A 23,398-nucleotide genomic window follows, 5' to 3' on the forward strand; every position below is an offset into this window, starting at 1 on the left:
TCCCCCATGCTGGTATGGAGAGGTGTCTGTCTGGTCAAGGACCCCAGAAGGAGGTTGCAGAAATAAGGTTAAACCTCTCCTACCACCTTCCATCTTGGATTACAGGATTCATATGGACACAATCTGCCTATATTACGACCTATTCACTCAGAGGGGAGGTCCCATTACTCAATCAGAGTAATCCTGACCTCGCAGTTTAGGGTTACGGCACTTATTACTCAACGCAGCTGTGACCGGGACCTAAGAGGCTCAGTGGACTCCTGAGTAGTGGTGGTGGTGATGCTGTTGCTGGCCTCAAGGCGGCGCTCTGAGAGTGCTGAGTCCAGTGTAGCACGTGGTCCTGTATGAAGGGCACCGTAGGTGACAGCTCACAGGCCAGGACACCCGTGGGGCTGCTGACCAAAATGAAATCAGATAGTTGCAAAGAAACCCGAGAAAATCTCATCTGCAACTAACTGTGATGGTTGTGGTTCTTCTTCGTAATCCTTCAACTTCCTGAGTATTCAGACTGTTTCTGGCTTTTTGTGTCTTGTAGGTAAGGCTATAGGAAATGTTGAACATGACAGAGGGAAGATTATTTGGTGAGTTTCACATGGCTACTGTGTGGCATATGTCTAATATCTGATGATATACAATTTGCTAGATTATAACACCTGTAAATGCTTATCCTCGTTGAATCCACACATCCCTAGTGCAACTCTGCTAATGGCTTAGTGAGAGAGATATTTAAATGATATCCAAAGTAGCAAGCAATGCATCTGTGTGGGTGATCACATGAAACAATCACAGAGCCTTCATAATACTCAGCCCGATAGACTATGAAAACAAGGACAACAGAAATGTTATACCATTTGCATTCATGGAGTTACCAAAACAGAAACATGCACAGTCATTTCAGTAACCAAATTCCACTGTTGATGGTTTTGTGTCTGTTCTAATCTACAGGCAGAAGAATGTCTGAGGGTTCAGAGCTGCCTGCTCTGGCGGAAGCCAGGACAGGTGCTGCACCCCGGCTAGGAGGAGAACCCTCTCGACTCTCCACCCCGCACCACGAGCGGGTCACCCTGGTGGTGGATGGCATCCACTTTGTGGTGAATCCAGCTTTGTTCACCGCCCACCCTGACACCATGCTGGGCAGGTAAATGCCAATTGCTCGTCTACGCCACAGATTCTGTAATGAGCTAATATCATGTTGTTATTGGTGGCTGGTGTTGATTATTTTCCCTTGATGGTGTACACTAAACAGATTCATTCAATAAATAGAATATATGACATTGATATGGCAAGGGCCCTGTTCAAGAATTAAATCTATATATATATTTGCTATAAAGTTTTGTAGCCATTAATACAGGTCTTTGTTACACTTATTGTTAGGTTAACAATTTGTTATTTTTGTAAGATGACTTGTTATTGTTACATGTATGCACAATACTATTTTATACAAAGTAGATAGATACAAACAAATGTGCTACTGTTCCACATTAACGTATGCCACCATTAGCCAAACAGATAAATGGACAAATGATCATATAGTGATGGAACAAATAAAAAAAAACTTTACTCTGGTGCAAACACACCAGTCTCCTGCTGGAGCGAAGGATACATTCTTGTGGTGACCAGCCTACAGGTGCGCTCCACATACTTCACAGAATGTAGCGATTGCTTTTGAGGAGAGACACATCAGATGAGACATGAGAAGTGCTAGAAGTGCTTAACACACATGCTTCCTTTTTATGCCATGAACTGAATGTTTTGGTTGTCATTTGCAGGATGTTTGGCCCAGCTCGCCAGCATAACTTCACTCGGCCCAATGCAAAGGGGGAGTATGAGATAGTGGAGGGCATTACTGCAAGCATTTTTCATGTCATTTTGGTAAGTGATCTAAAATGATATGTATATAAAATATGTCTCATGTCCCATGTTGAAATATGAAGGAAGAACACAACTATCTTTTATAAGTTACAATACATACAATGCATTTTGTGATCATTTAAAAAAAAAAAATGGTTGCTCAATGTACATTTCATAGTCCTTGTATACATAATCATCTGCTCATTGAACTGGAATGCATAATTACCATTTCACTTCTTGGTTGAGTAATGAATCAGAGTTAATGTTATGACCAGTGTTATTTGCAGTGTTTTATTTTGGTGGTTTGTCTAATATAGTTCTTTGCTTGTTTGCTGCTCTGTCAGGACTACTACAAAGTGGGCATCCTGCAGTGCCCAGAGGGGGTTCCTGTGGCTGAACTGAGAGAGGCCTGTGACTACCTCTGTATCAACTTTGACTACAACACTGTTAGATGCCGTGACCTCAGTGAGTCTCAAGAATTTAAAGATTCCCTACAACATGAGGAGAGCAGCTTAAATACATGAATATGATCAACTTGTATACACATGTACTGTATTGCTCTTGGAGTCCAAAAATGAGTTACTGTAGATGAGCTACTGTAATACCTTTGCTGTACACAGATGATTGTTGTATTGCTTCCTGTGGAGTAGTTGTTCACTTTCCGCCTGCTCTCATTGACTGCCTTAAGGTGCTCTGCTGCATGAGCTGTCCAATGACGGAGCTCGTCGGCAGTTTGAAGCCTACCTGGAGGAGCTGGTGGTTCCAGCCATGGTGTCCAGCGCCCAGGAGGGGGAGAGAGAGTGTCATATAGTGGTGCTGACAGATGACGACACGGTGGACTGGGACCATGACAACCCACCACCCATGGGAGAAGAGTACTCCCAGAGTAAGAATCCTGCTAGGAGCTGTTTAATTTATACTTTAATACATGATTAATACATTTATTTCTACCGGTAAAGTAACATCGCAGTTGTTCCAAAAATGAATAATGATCTGAATAAAACCCATACCAACTCATGGAAAATGTGCTGCCTCAACATCTTGAACAGCCTATTTGGAAAGCACAATGGTTTATCTCCCTTACTTGAACATGCCAAACGTCTTAGAACAGAAGACCAACATTCCAAATAAAGTCATGATGTCATCATCTACCTTCACAACTCTATTGACCCTCTGTCTCTGTGTGGTTTGCAGTCATATTCAGTACCAAACTGTTCCGATTCTTCAAGTACATCGAGAACAGAGATGTGGCCAAAGTCCTGCTGAAGGAGAGAGGCCTGAAGAACATACGCATCGGCATTGAAGGTGAGGGACAGTACTGGGAGGGGGCTGGGGGATCAGTGTTACAATAAAATGTTAAGCTAGTGTGTGTTTTTGTACTGGGGAGTCAGAAGGAGAGCACAGTCAAACAATATTGTCCATAGAAGACAAACCTATAAAGACAAAAATGGTCAGTTAAAAAAAAATGCTTTCATTCGATCTGATTGTTTCAGTGGCCAGAAATCATGTTTACTTTGTGTTTGCTCCTCCAATATCCCAGGGTACCCCACATGTAAGGAGAAAGTGAAGCGGCGTCCAGGCGGCAGGTCAGAGGTCATCTATAACTATGTGCAGCGGCCGTTCATCCACATGTCCTGGGAGAAGGAGGAGGGCAAGAGCAGACACGTGGACTTCCAGTGTGTGCGCAGCAAGAGCGTGCCCAATCTCACCGCCACCATGGGGGAGGGGCCAACGCGCCCTGGGACCACGCCCACCCCACAGGTGGACGAACTGGATCGCCTCAATGGACCCTCTTCTCAGCCCACATCTGTGTTCATACCCAGCAATGACAGCTGAGATATCTGAAGAGGACAACAGTGTTTTTTGTTATGGACAAAACTGAGCACAATGCTGGCAGCACCACTGGCACCGTTTGATTCATTACCATGGTTGATGCGCACGCCTAGACATGCCTATCTTTGCAGGGACTGCAAGCATTGACATTCAATTCATGTGGAGCTTTAGGAGTTCACAGACTCACAGTATAGCTACTTTAGATGAGACAATAGGATGTGAGCCAATTCAACCAGTATCAGCTGATGCTGAGGTGTCAAGCCAGAGCTCATGAGAGAAGGGCCAAGAGCGGAGTACATCCTTCCTGCAAGTCTTTTTCAGCGGACTCATCATGCATTACTTTTTTTACATACATATTTATGGGTTGTTTTATTTGTTTTGCATTCAATCCAGGGGAACAACATTAAAAGCAATGTGGCATGACATGCCAGCATAAAAGATAAAAAACAAGGCATCGAAGGATTGACTGTTTATGCATTAAAATTGCAATGTGAGGATCCTATCTCACCAAATAACCTATCCTTTTGTAGACATTCCTTACCAGATTCAGAGAAAGAAAAGAGGAAAGAAAGAAACCATGCTGGTGAAAAATATGTTTATTGAACTCTAATGCGTAATGCTCAAGCTGGAATGGATCTATCCAGATCATACTTAAGGCTTAGAAATGAACAGACATAAATACTTAGATTTACACTTTGAAACCTACCCGACCACTCATAACGCATGCAAACTCAATCTAGCAAAACACTGTCAAGATGCTTTTGGTCTAAAACTTGTGTACTCACACAAGAATAAAAGTATCAAACGATTTCAACTACAGGCCTCAGGTCAATCCAAATCACTCTTGCATACACACACGCACACATTCGGAATGCTTTAGTGATGTTTAAGCTTCACTCGGATGGCAACAGATAATGACAGTTATAAATTGACAGTTCCTATGCGCTGTAGCTGTGAACTGAAGTCCTGTTGGCTAGGAGTCAGGAAGGGCTCTTGAACTCAATACCTTCACTGAAAAGGTCACATAAATGTCACACATCACCCACTCAAATAACACAGATGAAATTACAAGTTGAAAGAGGAACACTGGTGATAATATGCCACATCTCAAAATATAAATACAGTGTGCATAAATACAATACAGATACACAGTGTTATCACTTTCATCTGAAGTGCTTTTAACTTTAGAAGCAAGGAAATAACATCAACACAAAATGTAAATCATTCTATGAAATGACTCTGCTCCTACAGGGGTCAAAAACAAACCATATGAAACTTTGATACGTTGATGTGAAACAAAGTACCAAAGGGTGGGTCACAAAGAGTCTCACAGAAAGTCTACTGTACCTGTTTTCTGTGACAAGTACCGCTCCACCTAGTGGTGCTCTTGTGAGGGCAAAAGAGAGGCAGTGAATAACTGAAAGCATCCTTATGGACCACATGGTGGTCCAGTACCATTCAGTAGTCCATGGAATAAGCAAAGGTGATACAAAAAGCACTGATAATATATAATATTCATAAATACACCAGTTACAAAAATAGTTGAAAGTGCCTTTAAAAAAAGAAGTTAAAACTTAAAAAGATAAAAAGAATACAACACAGAACTAGCTTGAGAATATATGAATCCCCTTAAACTTGTTCTCCATATTTCCCTGATGTTTTGTACTGAATAGTGTTCATGAACTTCACAAAACAGCTATGCTGTTTCACTCCCATGTTTTAAAATACATGAAATGAGTCCAACAGTGACAAAAACACGAGAATCAAGAATAAACAGAGAGGCCCTTCAAAACTCTGCATAAGTAAAGCAAGAAGCTCTCTTTTACAAGACAGGACATAATAGCACAACAGTTCAAAAGCATGTAAGAAAAAGAGTTGATTCAAAAATATATATTATTTTTATCAAAAGAGCCATGAATTGTCAACCACTTTAACTTTCAAACTACCAGCATGATATTATAAAAATATATAGAACTACAGCAATAACTGTTCTTTGGGTAAAATCCAGCAATTATCAAAATGTTGCATTGCCTCAGCTTAAGGAAATATTTCAGAAGAAGAAAACAATGACTTCCACTTCATGGTAAAGTCTTAAGGCCATACGTGATTCACAAGTCTGGCACTGTGTGCCTACACAAGGCATATACAAACTATTTGTGGAAAAGGGGGGGTTTCTTTCCATTTTTGGCAATCTTGGATGATCTCATCAGCCCAAAAAAAAACCAGCAGCAGCAACAGAGTTGGAGGATTATGAGTGGAGTTTGTTCTCTGCCAGGTCTGTCTGTGGTTTCCTGTGGTGGGGCTACGAAACCAGCCTCTTCAGGGTGGAGTACAGTTCAGTGCAGCAGCCAGTTCACAACAAGAGCCTCCACACACACACACATACATACGCACCCTTTTGAGAAGTCTGTCACATAGTGGCAATAAGGGAGGTGAGGGCACACACGGAGATAAAGCAATCACACAAATGCAGTAATGTAAGGAGGCCATTTAGGACACACAGTGCAAATGGAAACTCTTACACCCCAACCTACCCCACCCCACCCCACCCCATCCCCTCTCCACGCCTGCTCTTTGAAAAAATCTGGAGGAGAGAAGCTAAACAGTTATGGCAGACAGTGCCAGCCATTGTTCATTGTGCTCTCCATGCATCCCCACCGGTCCTGTTGTGAGGCTTCGAGGAAAGTGGACAGAGCGAGTGGGGTCTGTGTGCTGAAACACTGACACAAGTGAACCAATAGAATCCATCCATCCCCACACTTCAGCAACAGCACAACTCGTCAAGGCATCAGCAAGTGTAATCCACAAAGCTGACGGGAGGAGAGAGAGGAGGGAGTTTGGTCAAGCCATGGGTGGATTAAGTGATAGGACGGATAACCAGAGAAGAAAAGGATCCAGGGCAGGAATGGTCCGTGGAGAAAAGGAGAGGAAGGGAGGGAGGGCTTCTCCTCTATCTCTTCCCTCCCTTCATGTATGAGGGGATGGCTCCGCGGGCGGTGAGGCCTTCGAAGCGCTTGTAGGTGTAGTTGACGAAGACCCAGTCCTTGTTCTTGTAGTCTGCCTCAGAGTGGTTGCTTGCAACTACTGGAGCTAAAAGACATTGATCACAATTAGTGTCACATTTATCAGCAAATGATAAATTATTAATATACATTATGCTTGCTCAAAGCACCTTGTATGAAAAAAACAAAACTTCTAAATGATTAAGTAAAAGGATTTTTAAAAAGACGCAAAAATATATTTTATGCTTACTAATAAGAGCTTCAAATCATCCTGCACAACACAATATTTTTTTTAGATGTAGTTATATTAGTAGTAATTAGATGACCAGCACACAAACACATTGAGCCAATGAATGAAATTATCTTTTTCTCTATTATGATTTTAACTGAAATGTCTCATCTTGAAGCATTAAAGAAAGTAGATTTGATTAATAGATTCACCCTCTTTATTCCTGAAAATATGTGTTTTGTGATGCATGGTTTTGCACCAACAACAAATAACACATTGCTCATGGTATCTACAAGCAGAAAATATAAATACACTTTAAAATAGACTGTTAGACTAATTTTAGACCAAACTCCACTTTAAGAGCCCATTCTGGCGCCAACGGAAACAAGCTCGGAACAACACAGCCTTTTAAACCAGCTGTGCTTGACGCGTGGCTCAGTGGCAGTCACGCGCACACAAAGTGCCATTTTTATGCTTGGAGTCTTTTTCTTTGTTTTTGCCTTTCCTTGCCACCAGTACCACTGTTGCCACTGGCACATTTAGCAACATTCCCCTTCCATTTTCTTTATAATGTATCGATTCTTGCAAGGTTTGTGGCAGAGAGAGGTTTATTTTGTGTTGTGTTTAAAACCTGGCTACTTGATAGCAGTTGTGTTATGCCTGTTATGTTTATACTATAACAGCGTTCCTAAAATGAATAATATCAATTAATAATATAAAAAATTATAATAAAAATAAAAAAAATGACAATGTATTGTTTTGCTTAGGATATTACAATATATTGAATTGTAGCCCCTGTATCATGATATGTATCGCATCACCAGATTCTTGCCAATACTGCCCTTATGATTACAAGAAGCAGCCTTTTAGACATATTCCATATTTCCATTGATTCCATGTTGACATCAAATTAGCCTGAGACTGGGCACATGAAGAGGCAGTGCAGGTGTCAGGACACCATCTTACCTGCCGGCTGCAGAATGTCAGACTCTGGGAAGTCGTCAAAGTTGGAAGTGTCATCAATGCTCTTGATTTCAATAGGAATGGCGGCTGGCCTCTCCCTAAAAAAAAAACATTTTACATACCAATTAATATAAATTATCTAAATGACTCATTTTGTAATTCTGGGCAAACCGAAACCGCTTGAAGGGACTTGCAGTGATGGTTGATGCGTATTAGTTAAACGCGAACATAAGTGGAAAACAACAAGCGCCATTTCAAAACCAGCAAGAACCTTTTTTTTAATAGATGTTACGCAATGAATTATAGCTTATAGTTAATGTGATAAGGTTACTGTACCTGAATGAACAACAAGCAAAACGTTATGCTAAAATATAGGCTTTTATTAATCAACAGTGGCGCTTGCATCTTCATTTCCAAAGTAATTACAGCCATGAAGCCATTTAATCAAGCATTTAGGCAACTTTATGGCAAAATTCAACTGTCAACTCGACTGTGAGGAAAGCTAATCCTAAATTATCTACAGATTCTCTACTTTAGCGGTGTAATGTTGGTGCTGCCACTGGAGAAATATATCAGTATTTTGTCATGCTTGGAATTGAAGTCATGATCGGAGAGCAAAAACTCAGCAACATATAGATCCGGTAGGTTGTGCACCACATGGAAAAGACAAGGACTGAGCAGTGGGCTGTTCCTGTACAAGTTCGAGCCACCTGAAAGTCTTGAGTTCCTGCGGTGGGAAGGTGACTTAAACAAACACTGGAACCAGACAGTAGATAAGTGTCACTAGCGAGGAGAACAGTCACCTGACAGATACTTGACCTACTTTAGATGCTGTGTGCTGTCCACTGGCACAGTTTAAACACCAGTGGACAGCACACAGCATCTAAAGTAGGTCAAGTATCTGTCAGGTGACTGTTCTCCTCGCTAGTGACACTTATCTACTGTCTGGTTCCAGTGTTTGTTCTCAGCATCAACATTGCTTGTCTATCTGCTAGTGATTGTGGAGATAAAAGAGAAAGAGCCGTACCTGATGTGGTCATAATCTACACCCTCAAAGAAAGGGTTCCTTTTGATCTCCTCGACACCAGAGGCACCAATGCGATGTTCCCACTCACAGCAGAATCTGTAAAATGCCATGCTTTTAAAATGTGCTGTTGTTCTAATGTATATAAACATTGAGATTTAAAATAATTAATGTTACTTGAGAACTACAGCACAAAAAAAGCATTATGAATTGTGAATATGTTAAAAGTTCTGTTGCTATGCCTTCAAGTCACATACAAATCCTGGAATGCCTATTAGGCAGCCAGTGATATTTGATTCCTGTAAGTATCTGTTTTATAAATGCCACTAATCACTGTCACATTGAATGAGTCTGGCAGTAGATAAAAGGCCTGGTGCCAAAGCCAACCTGAGAATGAGGGCCTTGGCCCTCTCAGAGATGGGCACCTCGGGAGGGAACACCAGCGTCTCCATCCAGTTCATCACCTTCTTGTAGGTCTCCTGCGGTGTCTCCGAGCAGAACGGAGGGTAGCCTGTGGAGAGAGTCGCCGTGACAACACAGCAAAGCAAAGCCAACCATTTAATCAGGGCGATTTGAGAGGTGTGTGCTACATGCCCACTGATGGGGTATGCATCCAGCTGGTGCAACTGACCCATAGAGACTAACGTACACCACTGGTGCCCAACGCCGCACCAAAACATTGCCCTGGCTTCACCAGGAATGCTGGTTATGGATTCAGCTAGGAAGCAAAAGGCTGCTTTACTGCCCGTTCAACCCCATTTGTTAAAAACAATGTAATATGTGAATGTAAAATGTAATGTGTGTAACATATGAAAATGGAATGGTGAACCTACCAATGAGCATCTCGTACATGATGACTCCGAGGCTCCACCAGTCACAGAGCTTGTTGTAGCCGGTCTGCATGAAGACCTCTGGAGCAATGTAGTCTGGGGTGCCCACTGTGGAGAAGGCCTGGGGAGACAGAGAGCTTGATCACTAAAATGCCTTTCACATACCAGTAGCAGACCTATGAAATGACTGCTATACATCAGCTAGGTTCAGAGTTTAAGTGACATCACAGTAGAAGCACTGAGAACTAGAGTATATAACAACATACATATAATTGTCATATACATATATTCAAATCATCTGCTAACTACAGAATCTTACTGACTGACTGACTGCCTTATTTACTGACAACAAAGGTTCTAAAGGCATAGTATGGACTAGCTTGTGTTTTCAATGTGTCTGGTATAACAGTGACATTAAGCCAGTGAAAGTTCAACCCTAATCATTCAATGCTGCTGGTGTCCCTTAAAACTCTAGACTGAATGGGACGATCATGAGAATCAATCGCTGGCAAATCTGAGTCACTCCACTCCGCCTCACCAGCTGCCGACGATTCCTCTTCCAGGTCTCGGCCTTCCTCTTGGAGTTCATGTTCTGAGAGGCTGTTGAGGAGGAGCAGGAGCAACAGCAAAAACACCCAGTCACAAAACAGCTTTCTCGTACTTTAGATATGACCCAATGATCCCACTGTACTCTGCCTACTACCCCATTCCAGCTACTAAAAGTATATATATTAATATACACATATGCATTGCACTAGCACTGAACATGTACTATATTAAACTAAGATATAACACTAACATTAACTTTACGTAAATAATAATGACAATAGAAATGATAGAAATAATGCTATTTTCCATTTTTGGTTAGATAATAACTGCATTTAACTGACTTTGTTCCTGTACTCTGTACAATGACAACACGGTTGAAACTAATCTAGCTATTCTAAAGGCTACTGGTACTCTTGGAGTGATGCATCAAGTAGGAGGAGATTTGTTTAGCTAAAAAGACTAGAGTCTTCAATTCCTTTGTTGAAAGCAGCCCTTTGAGAACTTCACATTTGACACTGTTTCAGAGAGAAAGCTGGACCATAAAGGAGGGAGACGTTGCCACCTACTGAAGTCGTTGGAGATGCTGTGGTTTAGATTCCGGTAGAATTCTGTACGATGGGCCTTCTTGAGTCCTGTGCACAGGCCAAAGTCTGACAGCTTGACATGACCCTTAAATAGGACAAGCACAAGTAGCACTAAAATAAACAGTTGATGATTCAGTGGCTAGAGATTCTAGAGTCATCCTAAAAGGGGAGATGAGAGATAATCCCCACCATACCGCTCATGCAGCCAATATCTATCTATAAATCTAGGAATCTCTGTGTGTCTGTCAGTCTAGGGCGTATCTCCCTGACGGTAGTTCCGTTAGTTATGAGATTTGGCATGTAGCTTACGCATGTCATGAACCTGTGCATCCTTGATTTTGAAGATTTTTGAATTTATAGTTCACGAGATATTTGTATTTTACCGTTTCCCGTAGGAAACAATGGGTTATCGTTTCCCGTAGCAAGTCCCAATGTGCACCGAAATGACGTCACGATCAAACAAGCTACGTCACGCTCAGAACCTATAAAAGCGGATCCTGCCTTCACTCAAAGTTCAGAATAGCGTTGGATACGATAAGGAGCATTCAAATTCTTCGAGGTGAACAGACTTTTGCTGATAGAAAACGAACCTGAACAGTAGGCTACATTAGTAACAATGGCTTCTCCATCTAAAATGCCCAAGGTCCAGGGTCATGACAATGATTGTCTCAGGGAGCGTTTTCAACTACTGAGTGTAAGGAATCTATCGTGTATTGAGAATTTAATTATGTGTATGATTTTATCGTGTATTTGTAAGAAAGTTTGAAGATTCACAGGGTAATTAAATGTGTTCTATTATAGTGTGAATCTTGTGATGGATTCTATGTGGCGTGTGATTTTATGCACGCTCAATGATCTTAATGTTTTTATCTCATAATAACTAACGTAACTAGGCTACCGTCAGGTTTCCTGGATTTATAGATAGATTATCATTTGTTTGCAGTATAGGTGTCACGACAACGATGTGGCCAGGAAGGACATTGCAGCCGAAGTTGTCGATATAGCGGGAGTTTGTTTAAATAAAATGAATTCTTTTGAGGAGCGTTTGAAAGTGGCAGACATAAAAATTCGACAATTGACAGCGAAAACAGCGTTTTTATTAAGCGACCTGTCACAGAAGAAAAGCCGCATATGCGAAATGGAGGAGAGATTGGCTTCTTACGAAGAGGAGATGGTCTTACCTGGTAATTAATATAGGCTATGTTTCGTTGAATTAGCAATGCTTTGGTTTGGAAAAGTTTTTAAATTGTCGTGTATTTGTTGTGATTTAGATGTGCCTGTTGCTGGCAGCCCGGAGCGGCAGGAAACATCTCCTTTGCATGGGGAGGCTACATACATTCAATAAAATGAACCTTCATTTGAGTCCAACTGCATGACCATTCTTACCCTACATTTACCCTTACAATAAAGAAGTGATCCTATTTCAACCATAACTTCATTTTAAATTATTTCTTTCTTTATGACATTTAGTTTATAGTTTAGACAGCAACGTTGACATCTATATTCAACTGCATCCACTACCTAATCTCAAACTTTATTTGTTGGTATATCTCCAAAAAGGCTAACATTAAAACATTTCTTAATTAAAAGGAAACATGCATCACAATAATACTTCAGTGTAACCTGTACCTATGTGGAGTGCAAATATGTCTTGCTATTACACTACCTAACAGCTACACCTACCCTACAGAATGCATGATTCCTACGGGCACTGCACTAGTACATTTAAAAGAGCAACACACATGTGACAGTCACACTGTATGTGTACTGTGTTGTTATATATAGGTAGAGAGAGTGAGAGATTTATATATAGAGCTGAAAAAGAATGAGTTGACTTCCCAAAGAAGGATGCGAAAGTCATGATTTCATGCTGTCTGTACTGACCAGTCATTCTCAGAATCAGCTCAGAATAAGGCATATATGTTTGTATGAACGCTTTCCTCACGGCGAAACATAGGCTTTCAAGCTGAAACTCTACATGACTCACAGCTGCAGCGTGGCTCGCGCCATGTTTGAGTTTGTGACTCACGCAGGCAGTGTGCATGGTCTAACCTGTTAACATGGGCCAGTATGAAACGGGGCTAAGAGCTAAGCCTATGAATTAAAGTTGCTTTTTTAATTCATTCATGAATTAATGAATTCATTGCATTTGCATGGAAATATGACTGTTTCGGCAACAAGCTAATCCAATCCCCCCACACACACACACCTATACGCACAGACACGCACAGACACACACAGACACATACAGACACACACAGACACACACAGACACACACAGACACACACAGACACACCTTTGAGTCCAGCAGCAGGTTGTCTGGTTTGATGTCCCTGTGGATGAAACCCAGCCGGTGGATGGAGTCGATGGCCAGCACAGTCTCCCCCACGTAGAACTGAGTCTCCTCCTCGGTCAGGGTGTCCTTTTTCATCAGCAGAGTCATCATGTCACCTGTGGGGTGGCGCCATACTGCTTATCAGCTCCCTGTTTCCAAACCAGGCAATTTCTGGGCCTGTCCCAATGTCCACACTTGTTCCACACTCAAATCTTAAAGCCCCATTAAGCGTAAAATAGTATTCTTTGCTACTTAGCACACCCTAAAGTTGTAGCTTACTTTGACACCACTGTCGTATATAGAAATCGCACTTTGTGATCCCCTGATGGACAGTGTGCACGTGTATTTGTTGACAAGCTGAAGCATATGGAACCGACAATGGCAGAAGCCTAGCCTGACGATGTCATACTCATAATTCTAGTCAGAATATTCATTTGAGCTGTGATTATGGGGCGTGTTTCAACCAGGAAAGAAAATGCCTCTTCGCTCAATTGGATACCTAGAACCAATCAGAGCAACGTAGTATGACCATCTTATACATTAAACTTTTACCGGATCCCGTAGGAAGGACAAAATAATCGTGTTTCTCTGTTCCTCTTTCAAAATGTATGCGCTCAATATCTGTGAGATATGCATGCCTACGTTATACTTATTAGCAGCGAGGCTAGCTAGCTACTATGTGTTTCAATGGATTTTTGGTCTAAGCGTTAGCAATAACCTAACAATAATGGTCTAGAGCATCAGTTAAAACCTACAATTCTTTGCAACATTCCTGTTGCACATACACAACTAACCGAGTCAATGAAGACATAAAAAAGCCGTGTAGATAGCTTATTACTGCAGCCTCCAAACAGGTCACAGAGTTCCTGTCAACAAACAATCTCCTCGATCCAAACCAGTCTGGATTCAAAAGCGGTCACTCCACCGAAACAGCCCTGCTATCTGTGACAGAGGCCTTAAAAACAGCAAGAGCAGCAGCTCAATCCTCAGTTCTCGTCCTGCTTGACCTATCAGCTGCGTTTGATACAGTCAACCACCGCATCCTTCTGTCCATACTATCAAGTATGGGCATCTCAGGCAAGGCGCACTCCTGGTTTGAATCGTACCTCTCTGGGCACTCATTCAAGGTGTCATGGCAAGGTCATCTATCTCTATCCCACCACCTCACCACTGGGGTGCCCCAGGGGTCGGTAATGGGACCACTTCTCTTTGCCATCTACACCACCTCGCTGGGCCCTATCATCCGCTCGCATGGTTTTTCCTACCACTGTTATGCCGATGATACTCAACTGGTTCTGTCCTTCCCTCCTGAGGACAACACTGTTTCAGCACGGATCTCAGACTGCCTTGCTGATATATCCACATGGATGAAAAACCACCACCTTCAGCTGAACCTGGCCAAAACAGAACTGATGGTCTTCCCAGCCAAACAGTTCATCCACCACAACATCAACATCAACACTGACTCTCTATCTCTGGCTCCATCCAAAACAGCAAGAAACCTCGGGGTCATTATTGACGACCAACTAACCTTCACAGCCCACATCGCCTCTGTCGCGAGGTCATGCCGCTTTGCGCTATACAACATCCGCAAAATCAGGCCGTACCTAACCCAGTATGCCACCCAGCTGCTGGTGCAAACCTTGGTGAGTTCCCGCCTCGACTACTGCAACGCCCTCCTAACGGGCCTGCCGGCATGCGTGGTAAAACCACTACAGATGATCCAGAACGCGGCGGCGCGTCTGGTGTTCAACCAACCAAAGAGGGCACGTCACCCCGCTACTCACTGAGCTCCACTGGCTGCCGGTAGCTGCTCGCATCAAATTCAAGTCACTTATGCTTGCCTACAAAAGTGCTTACTGGGTCTGCTCCCACCTACCTAAATGCTCTTGTAAGGGCAAATGTTACACCCAGGACGCTGCGCTCATCCAGCGAGCGTCGTCTGGCACTGCCCCCGGTGCAAGCAAGGCAATCCAGACTATTCTCAGTTGTAGTTCCACGTTGGTGGAACGACCTGCCTAGCACTACCAGAGCAGGGGCGTCCCTCTCTACCTTTAAGAAGCTCTGTAAGACCCAACTCTTCAGAGAGCACCTCCCTTCCTAACTGGCACCTTGGCTTAGCCTGCACTTAAGCAGTAACAGGCCCGCACTTCTTTTTTATTCTTGTATGTCGTTTTCTATTTTAATAAGCAGTATTTATTGTTACACCAGGTTCTTAATGCTCTTAGCTTGATTGTTCTCTCCCTTGTACGTCGCTTTGGACAAAAGCGTCTGCTAAATGACTAAATGTAAAATGTAAATGTTAATTCACATAAAATATTTCCCACTAACAGGCTCCCGAGACGCCGCCATCTTGGTACTATTTCGAATCTATTCAACTCAAGCGTTGGTTGATAATCTGTCCATCATCGTTTAAAGCCCACCCTGACAATTTCATTGGTGAGATCGTTTTGCTGAAAACTGATACTTTCTCCCCAATTGAGCAGCGCCAGACCGAACTTCCCAGAACAAAAATGTTGCGGGAGGGGTTCGGGCTGGTATCCAGGCTAGCAGAAGCCAAAAAAAACCTACAAATCTCTGTGAGCCAGGGATGACACCAATAAGGTTACAGCCTACGTTGTATTCTCTCATAAATAACATTGGCAGGGATGTAAATGATGAAAAACGGGAGTGTCGACAACTTTTCAAACACAGCCAAACATCAAGCAAGCACAACACAAGACAAGACATAGAAAGACAGCTGATAAGTTATTTCTGACTAGTCCAACAGAAAGTCAGCTAATACCTTATTACTGACTAGTCCAACAGAAAGAAGGTCAGCTCAGCATCTGACTTGGATCCTTTTGTAACTTTAAGCTAACGAGTAAATGCTAGTCCGAGACTGACTTTTTTCGGTCTCTCGCTCTGTTACTCTCTCTTTTTCCATTTCCCGGTTTGTTCCTCACCTCCATGCCATGATGACCATACAGAGAATACTGCGTTAGCTTCCTCTTATAGCATGCAGATGGGTCTTGTAGTTCTCGCATGAGGTCTCACGCCCTGTTTTTCCCAAAGTTACAATACCAGGCAAACCAGGCGTTGGCAGTGGCACAGACTCCATTCTCCGTTTTACAAGTCAGTGTACCACAAACATGATTTTGTAGCTGTTATTTTAATGTTAAACTTGTTACATAGGCTTTAAAGTGTGCCATAATGTTTGGCTTAAGTGTGTGCCCAACTTCTCAAATATAAATATAAACATAAGCGCTTACACCAAGCCTACGGGGAAGTGGTCTATGGCTGGGTGCGCTACCCCACAATTCACCTCATGAAATACATGACCAAACTACCATAACACTTATCCAGACTGGGGACAGGGGGAAAGGCCCTTTGCATTCAAGGTCAGAGGATAAGGATATAAAAGAAAAAAAAATGTTGACCACTGCCCTCCAGTTCAACACATATGATATATGAATGTCTCAGTTATAGAGTCCCTATTTATAATCGGTTTATAAGATGAAATCACTGTTTAATAGCCTTTAAACTTGATCATACAACCCAACATCATTCTAGACAGTGACTCAAGCCCTGCTCATTTCCAAAAACTAACTTTCCCAGCTGAGTCAAATGCTAAAACTTTCCATAGAAAAAAACCTGAAACCATGCAGCAGAGCCAGAGCAAGAGGGAGGAGACACATTTGTGTCAAAATACCAAGCTCACAACACCCACCCACACACACACTCACACACACACACACACACACTAAAAATGTCAGTCCCAAACCCATACAAATTAGCCATCAGCTGACATATAAGGTAGGTCCGCAATGACCGCCAAGCAGACAAACCCTATACTACTCAAGACGATTTACTGCCACTAAAGGCCAGACACTCACCACCTGGCAGAAACTCCATGAGCAGGTAGAGGTTCAGCTTGTCCTGGAAGCTATAGAACATCTTGACCACCCACAAACTGTCTGCCTGCACCAGGATGTCCCTCTCTGCCCGTATATGGCCGACCTGATGGCAGAGGAAAATATTCAGTCTTTCACACCAGAGCCTGGCATGCTGAGAATTGCCAGAACTAAGATAAACTGTATTTGCATTAGATGACTGACATTCACCATATTTTTTCTGAATTAACTCTGAATCATCCCTCCTCAGAAATATACTCTCTGGACCTGCAAGCAGACTGTTCAGCTCAATAGTCTACAAATGCGGTCTCTACATCTGCACTCATTTCATTTTTGGTTTCGGCAGCCACCAGGTGTGGTGTGCCTCTCCAGGAACATGTGCAAATAGAGCTAGGCAAGGGTGCGACACAGAGCAGACATATGACATCTAGTGCTGTCAAACGATTAAAATATTTAAACGCGATTAATCGCATTTTTGTCATAGTTAACTCAAAATGAATCGCAATTAATCGTAAATGTATTAAACGCCAAATTTGTATCTATTCTAAATGTCCCTTCAATAATTTTTTTTTTTTTAATGCTCTTGTCAACATGGAAAAGTGGATTGGCTTGCTTTATGCAATGTTTTATTTGATTGAAAAACAACATTGCCAAACAGGGCGGTACAAAATACAATTATAAAATGCACATTTCAGATAAACAAGGACTCAGCCTATAGTGCAGTTAAACCATGGCTTAATATTTTCTTTTCTTCAAGTTTGCTGTGAAAGAGAAGTCATAGAAGTCAGGCCTCTTATTTCAAAAACAATGAACCGTAACAGTTAGGTTACCAATAAAAGGTAAGCCTACTACTTCTGTGCTTTCAGCCAGCTGCCTGTTGACATTTTCAGACAACAGTGAAGCTCGCTTTTTTTGCACAACACAACTTTTAAAGGTACATTTTCTATTCATAAGCTTTTTATCATCCATTTCGCTGTATCGCGCTCACCATTCACTCAAACGTAACGTTAGCCTACTACACAGTTTGGGAGAGCAAAAAGAACATTAATCTTAAAAAAAAAAAATTAACTGCGTTAAAATGGGCTTGTGTTAACGCCGTTAATAACGCGTTAAACTGACAGCACTAATGACAACCATTAAACAAATATCGCCATGGCAGTACATGGCCATCTCCCACCTGTTCCTTTTCCAGCATGTCTGCTTTGCGCAAGATTTTCATGGCATACACGTGACCTGTGTCCTTCTTCTGAACCAGGCGCACCTAAAGGGGTCAGGTTAAGAAGGGCCAGATGTTAGCAAGAAGTGTATACACACAAGCACGTACTTCTCAACATACATACGCAAAATCCTACAAAACATACAAACCATCCAAGTTAATCCTAATACAGGTAGACACAAGACTCAAGACACCTACTATACACTAGCTTCAACATTTAACATGTGTACCTCTCCAAAAGCCCCTCGTCCAATTACTTTGAGGGACTCGAAGTCATCCAGGCCCAGTCTAGTCCTCTTAAGCCGCAAGAACTCTGTCTCCTTACGAGCGTGTTCAGACCGCCTCATACATTTCTGCAACACACACACACACACGCCGACGCACAACAGCACACTGAATGTTTGTGTGTATGTGTGTGTAAGTGTGCATGTGCATTTCACTGTTGCCTGTCTCAGTTTTTGCTGGTGTGTGTGTGTGTGCGTGCATGTTTATGAGCACCCACAAACCTCCTCTTCAGGCAGCCCCTCTTCATCCATGACCTTCTCCAGCTTCTGTTGCCTGTGACACAGACATTCACTTTCATCACATCACATCACATCACTCACCCTCCTCCCCTCTCAAAAAGCAGAAGCTGCTTTCATAATCAATCTATCCCTGGCTTGCTTAATTCCACCAGCATATCAACAGCACACACTATATTCTCTGTCTGGTATTTCCCCTTCAGGCCAGGCAGGCTCAACTATAAGCTGGTATTTAATCTAAACCATGGTTCCTTTAAGGAAGCAGAAGCAGCCAAACTTCCTACAGACACAAGAGACCCTGAGAAAACTCAGCTGTTCAAAGTCCCTATATGACACACTACTATGCCCAAATAAGCCATGACTTTGTACATAGACTTCAGGAAATGGAAAAATGTCAAACAAAAACACTACTAGCAAAAACATATCACTGCAGTCCTTGTTAGTAACACTAAGTATTAGTAAAAGTGCAGATATGAGTTAGGACAGAGATAATTACTCAACGCAGGCCAGCAGAGTTCTGAGAGGTTCTGAAATGCACACTGTAAGCCATACATGCCATCTTCTCGGAAGCGGACTTACTTTGAATCGCTTTTTGAAAGAGAGTCATTTAAAGTTATACATGCCTACAACAAGGCCTATTTGGAAACACTGCACTGAAATACTCTGACTTAGTTCCGCATTTTAGTGTCCATTCATCTTCTTTGTATAATATCTAGCTTAATCTGGACAGGGCAGCTTAAGTGCCTCTCTGATTTGACAATGACAAACAATAGAAGACTAGTGGGAATAAATGGCACATTGCCTGTCGGAGCAACATTATTCACTCTCCATATTAAGCAGTGCACATCCACTAAATAACTTTCCATATACTTGAATTCCAGAATAATGATGTGATACAAATACATGAGTGATTCATTTGTTGTTAAGCTTAGGAAAAGTGCACAGCAAAATATTTATATTCTGTTCTGGATGTTGATCAACCAATGGCTAGTAACTGCCATTCCAGACATCAAACACCTTACATGAAGTAATATTAGCTGGATAATGACAGTGCAGTACAAGTTCCCTCCTGGGTAAACAATGAAGGACAGAACGGAATTTGTGAGGGAATTTATTTGCATTCCCTAGCTTCCTCTCATTCAAGCCATACCTCATTTCCCTCTCCTCATGCTGGGCAATCAGGTTACTGTAGAAGTTCTCCAGGGTCACCTTGGCCATGGTCACTCGCTCTTTTGTGTGGTTACTCATTGAGGAGCCAGAAGAGTGACCTCTCGTTGCCATGGTTTTCTGTAAAACATAACAGCCAGCTTCAGGGTCTAAAGAAGAAGCAACTGTATACCAACTGGACAATGATGGTCAGTTGGACTCAAAGACAGAGACGGACTGTTCGCAGATGGCAGATGTCCTTTTCTGGAATCCAAAAGAGATATATGCCCTACTGAAAGCCTGCGTTTAACTCAAATGTGTTATTCACTCAGTCCTATGCACATATAAATACTGCAGCCTATCTACACATTTTATTGACTTTAGCCGAGCAAACAAAGTGGGTATGAGCAGAGTGACAAGCCAAAAAAAATGCGTTCTGTCCACGCGTACACCTCAGGTGTCCTTTCGGCTGAGGTGTGCACAATTCCATAAGATAGCCTACTGTCAGTCTAAGGCAACGAAACGTTTTAGAGCCTATTTCAATGAATTTATGGTTTGCGGTCTGTAATTCTCAGCTGTGGACATTCAATTATCCCTAACTTAAGGAACTCCTTAAGAACAAGAATTCTGGGAGTGCACGGCATTTTAAACCTAAAATGCTCAATGAGAACTGAATGTTATTGAGGGTCTGTTCCTAGAAGATTGTCAAATGTCTAAATAAAATACCATGGCGCTGAACTTCTAGTGAAACCAATCTTAAAATTATGTCTAAACAAACGTATTCACCGTAAATTACTTTCAATAAAACTATAATCGAATAGCCTTCAGTTGTGTAACAAAATAAAACCAGTCCTGAACTACAAAACAATAACACAACTTTCGATATGAAAAACCAATGGGCATCACAGGCTAGGCCTACTGCACTCAATAGTGTTCAGCTGATGAGCAAGCGCCACATGCCCCTAGGGTAAAGTTAAACAAAAAAGTAGGGTACGACGGTATAAATAATGTTCAGTATGCCTAAGTACATTATCTAGACGTAAAATTGCAAAAGATTAAGGCATGAAAGCTTTTAGTTGGCTGTTGAAAATACACAAATGTATCTTACGCACGGTAACTCGAAATATCCAAGCAAGAAAACAATGACTAATCAGAGGGCTCCACAAAAGGAAACCACTACTCCATATGCAGTTTTACTTAAAACCTATAAACCCACATGGCATAGAGAAGGCTGTAGCAACAAAGCTTGTCGAATTTGAAACATACCTAATTGGTTACTTCGACCAAGGTTTGCAATATGAAGGGCTCCGTATGGTGCTTTGTTCTAAGCAAAATGTCAACTAGCTACTCGAAACAGCGGATTTGCTGCCAACTTCCACATCAACGGTGTAACTCTACAAACTACCACGCTATGGGATAGCTACTTAGAAAGACCACACAGTTGTTGTATTAACTTTAATATGCCACTCACAACTACATAACGGGTTTGGTATCTCCTTTAAGAAATTCGCCCTCGCTAAACTTCCCTTTTTCGTGATGACGATATCTGAATGACTGAAAACGCCCTCCCCACCCATCAAAGAGCCTTCCGACTTAATCGACTGAAGTTCAACCTGTGTCCGTGGGAGTAATACAAGACTACAAAGACTAACATTGTTTACTAGGCCTGTAGCATATTATTAACCTATTTATAATCGACCGACACATAAAACAAGATCATCATTTTATATCACAGAGTTACAGTAAAAAAATCTGTCTGTAATGACGGCTTTTGTCTTGTGTTCAAATTCAAACAGACAACAGGTTGTCTATTAGGCCTGTAGAAATAAAAGAAAGCGGTGTAAAGAACAAAATGACGGTTTAATAACAATTAATAATAATTGGTGGCCAAATAACCTACTCTTTCTTTAACGTCATCTAAAGGCTGGACTGTTTTGGTGTCCCTAAAATGTTTATCATTTTTGTTTGTGCGGTTATTTAATGCTGGTGTAAAGTCTGCTGCATACTTTAAATAAACATTGATTGGATCTGCGTAATTTATTTAAAACTAATTTTTCATTCGACTACGTGTGCAGTTGACATGTCCAAAGAAATTAGTTTCTGCAACATCCAGATGCAGCCTCAATCACGAAACTATGACTGTGTCCCGATTCGACCCCTTGAGCCCTTCAGCCCCGACTTTCAGGGCTTAGGGCGCCACACTGACAAAATCAGCAGAATCCAGAGCCCTGAAATTGCCCGGATCATGCCCTGAAAACGGGTCAAAAATCTAGGGTGATTTGAAGCTCACTACTCGCCCTAACGGGCGCCATCTTGGCTACGTACGAACATGCGTGCCTAGTTCGATTCCCAGCGCAATCCGATCGTGTATCCAGGGGTCTACATCGGAGTCCAGTCGGACACAGGAAATCTAGATTTGGGCAGACACATGAATCGGATCTTCGATTTAAATCGGACTGAAATCGGAAACTGGACACATGTATCCGCACTGACTGTGGGCTGCCAGGGAAAATAACAAGAATGCTTTTTCTCCTACTGGCAGTTTGTGGAGAAATCGAAAAACAGGGCATCAGAACCCTATTTAAACAATTAATATCAATTTAAGTGTAACATTGTATGGCTATTCTTTGTCTGTTCTCTGGTGAGGGGTCTGCAGGCAGCAGTGTGAGCGCTTGATGTGGTTCTGGATGTCCCTTCACCTGTATTCAAGCATATTGTATAGCCAGACAAGCGATGTTTAATATAATAAGTGAAATGATCATGAATGTGGTTGAACTTCTTTAATATAACAAGCTATTTTATTTAATACATGCTTACATGTTTCTTTTTGTACTGTAAAGTATGGATGTGGCTTGAATAAATACTATAAACATACATATACATATAAACAATTAATATATCAATTTAAGTGTAAAATTGCATGGCTATTCTTTGTGTGTTCTCTGCCCCAGAGACGGTTCCTGGAGGTACTGGTGCTGGAAGGTCCGACGCTGCCCTCCCGACATCTTGATCTGGCTCCAGCAGGTCACCGTTGGTCAAGCAGATGTTGTGGAGCACAGTGCAGCACACAATGACCTCTGGCACAAACTTCACATCCACCTCCAGAGCCTTCAGGAAAATGGACCGGCATCGCGTCTTAAGAATCCCGACAGGCAGCTGTTGTAGTGAGCTTTGCGGTGGTTGCGGACAGGCTGCCTGAAGGGGGTTATGAGATGGGTTGGGACAGGCTGTTCCTCAGGACCCTGGCATTGTGCACTGACCCCGTGTACCCCACGAACACAGCCAGAAATATACATGTCACAGCTGGCCTGCAGCTGGATGGAGTGGAACAGCTTCCTGTTAAAATAATCCTCTGCTGGGGGTCTTCACCCTGATGGTAGCCCCAACCAACACTCTGTTGAAGGCTGCTGATCCAGCGAGA

The 23,398-nt window shown here is 42.2% G+C and overlaps 2 protein-coding genes across 4 annotated transcripts; one reads left to right on the plus strand and one right to left on the minus strand.

The window, feature by feature from the left end:
- Positions 1 to 409: 409 nt before the first annotated feature.
- On the plus strand, positions 410 to 4,364 carry kctd20 (potassium channel tetramerization domain containing 20). 2 transcript variants are annotated; one of them, XM_080848286.1, is made up of 7 exons: positions 410 to 535; positions 946 to 1,138; positions 1,770 to 1,872; positions 2,196 to 2,316; positions 2,540 to 2,737; positions 3,046 to 3,156; positions 3,392 to 4,364. In XM_080848286.1, the coding sequence occupies exons 2-7, from the start codon at positions 954 to 956 to the stop codon at positions 3,685 to 3,687; spliced, it is 1,014 nt and encodes a 337-aa protein (XP_080704412.1). In that variant the 5' UTR covers positions 410 to 535; positions 946 to 953; the 3' UTR covers positions 3,688 to 4,364. The 2 variants fall into 2 exon arrangements, with proteins under 2 accessions (XP_080704412.1, XP_080704411.1); XM_080848285.1 differs by having other exon boundaries at positions 418 to 581.
- A 2,105-nt stretch (positions 4,365 to 6,469) lies between these two features.
- On the minus strand, positions 6,470 to 20,112 carry stk38b (serine/threonine kinase 38b; the record flags this gene model as incomplete). Of its 2 annotated transcripts, none has more annotated exons than XM_080849492.1 (13): positions 6,470 to 6,765; positions 7,882 to 7,976; positions 8,906 to 9,001; positions 9,290 to 9,413; positions 9,736 to 9,853; positions 10,271 to 10,332; positions 10,848 to 10,950; positions 13,163 to 13,317; positions 17,077 to 17,200; positions 18,272 to 18,355; positions 18,541 to 18,663; positions 18,817 to 18,868; positions 19,982 to 20,112. In XM_080849492.1, the coding sequence occupies 13 exons, from the start codon at positions 20,110 to 20,112 to the stop codon at positions 6,635 to 6,637; spliced, it is 1,398 nt and encodes a 465-aa protein (XP_080705618.1). In that variant the 3' UTR covers positions 6,470 to 6,634. The 2 variants fall into 2 exon arrangements, with proteins under 2 accessions (XP_080705618.1, XP_080705617.1); XM_080849491.1 differs by having other exon boundaries at positions 6,470 to 6,768.
- Between the last annotated feature and the right edge of the window lie 3,286 nt (positions 20,113 to 23,398).

The sequence above is a fragment of the Sprattus sprattus genome (genome assembly GCF_963457725.1).
Source record: "Sprattus sprattus genome assembly, chromosome: 12".
Lineage (NCBI taxonomy): Eukaryota > Metazoa > Chordata > Actinopteri > Clupeiformes > Clupeidae > Sprattus > Sprattus sprattus.

Coding starts and splice junctions, on each gene's coding strand:
- kctd20 (XM_080848285.1), top strand. CDS start 551: ATGTTGAACATGACAGAGGGAAGATTATTTG. Junction 582..945: donor GACAGAGGGAAGATTATTTG/GTGAGTTTCACA, acceptor TCTAATCTACAG/GCAGAAGAATGTCTGAGGGT. Junction 2,317..2,539: donor TGTTAGATGCCGTGACCTCA/GTGAGTCTCAAG, acceptor GACTGCCTTAAG/GTGCTCTGCTGCATGAGCTG.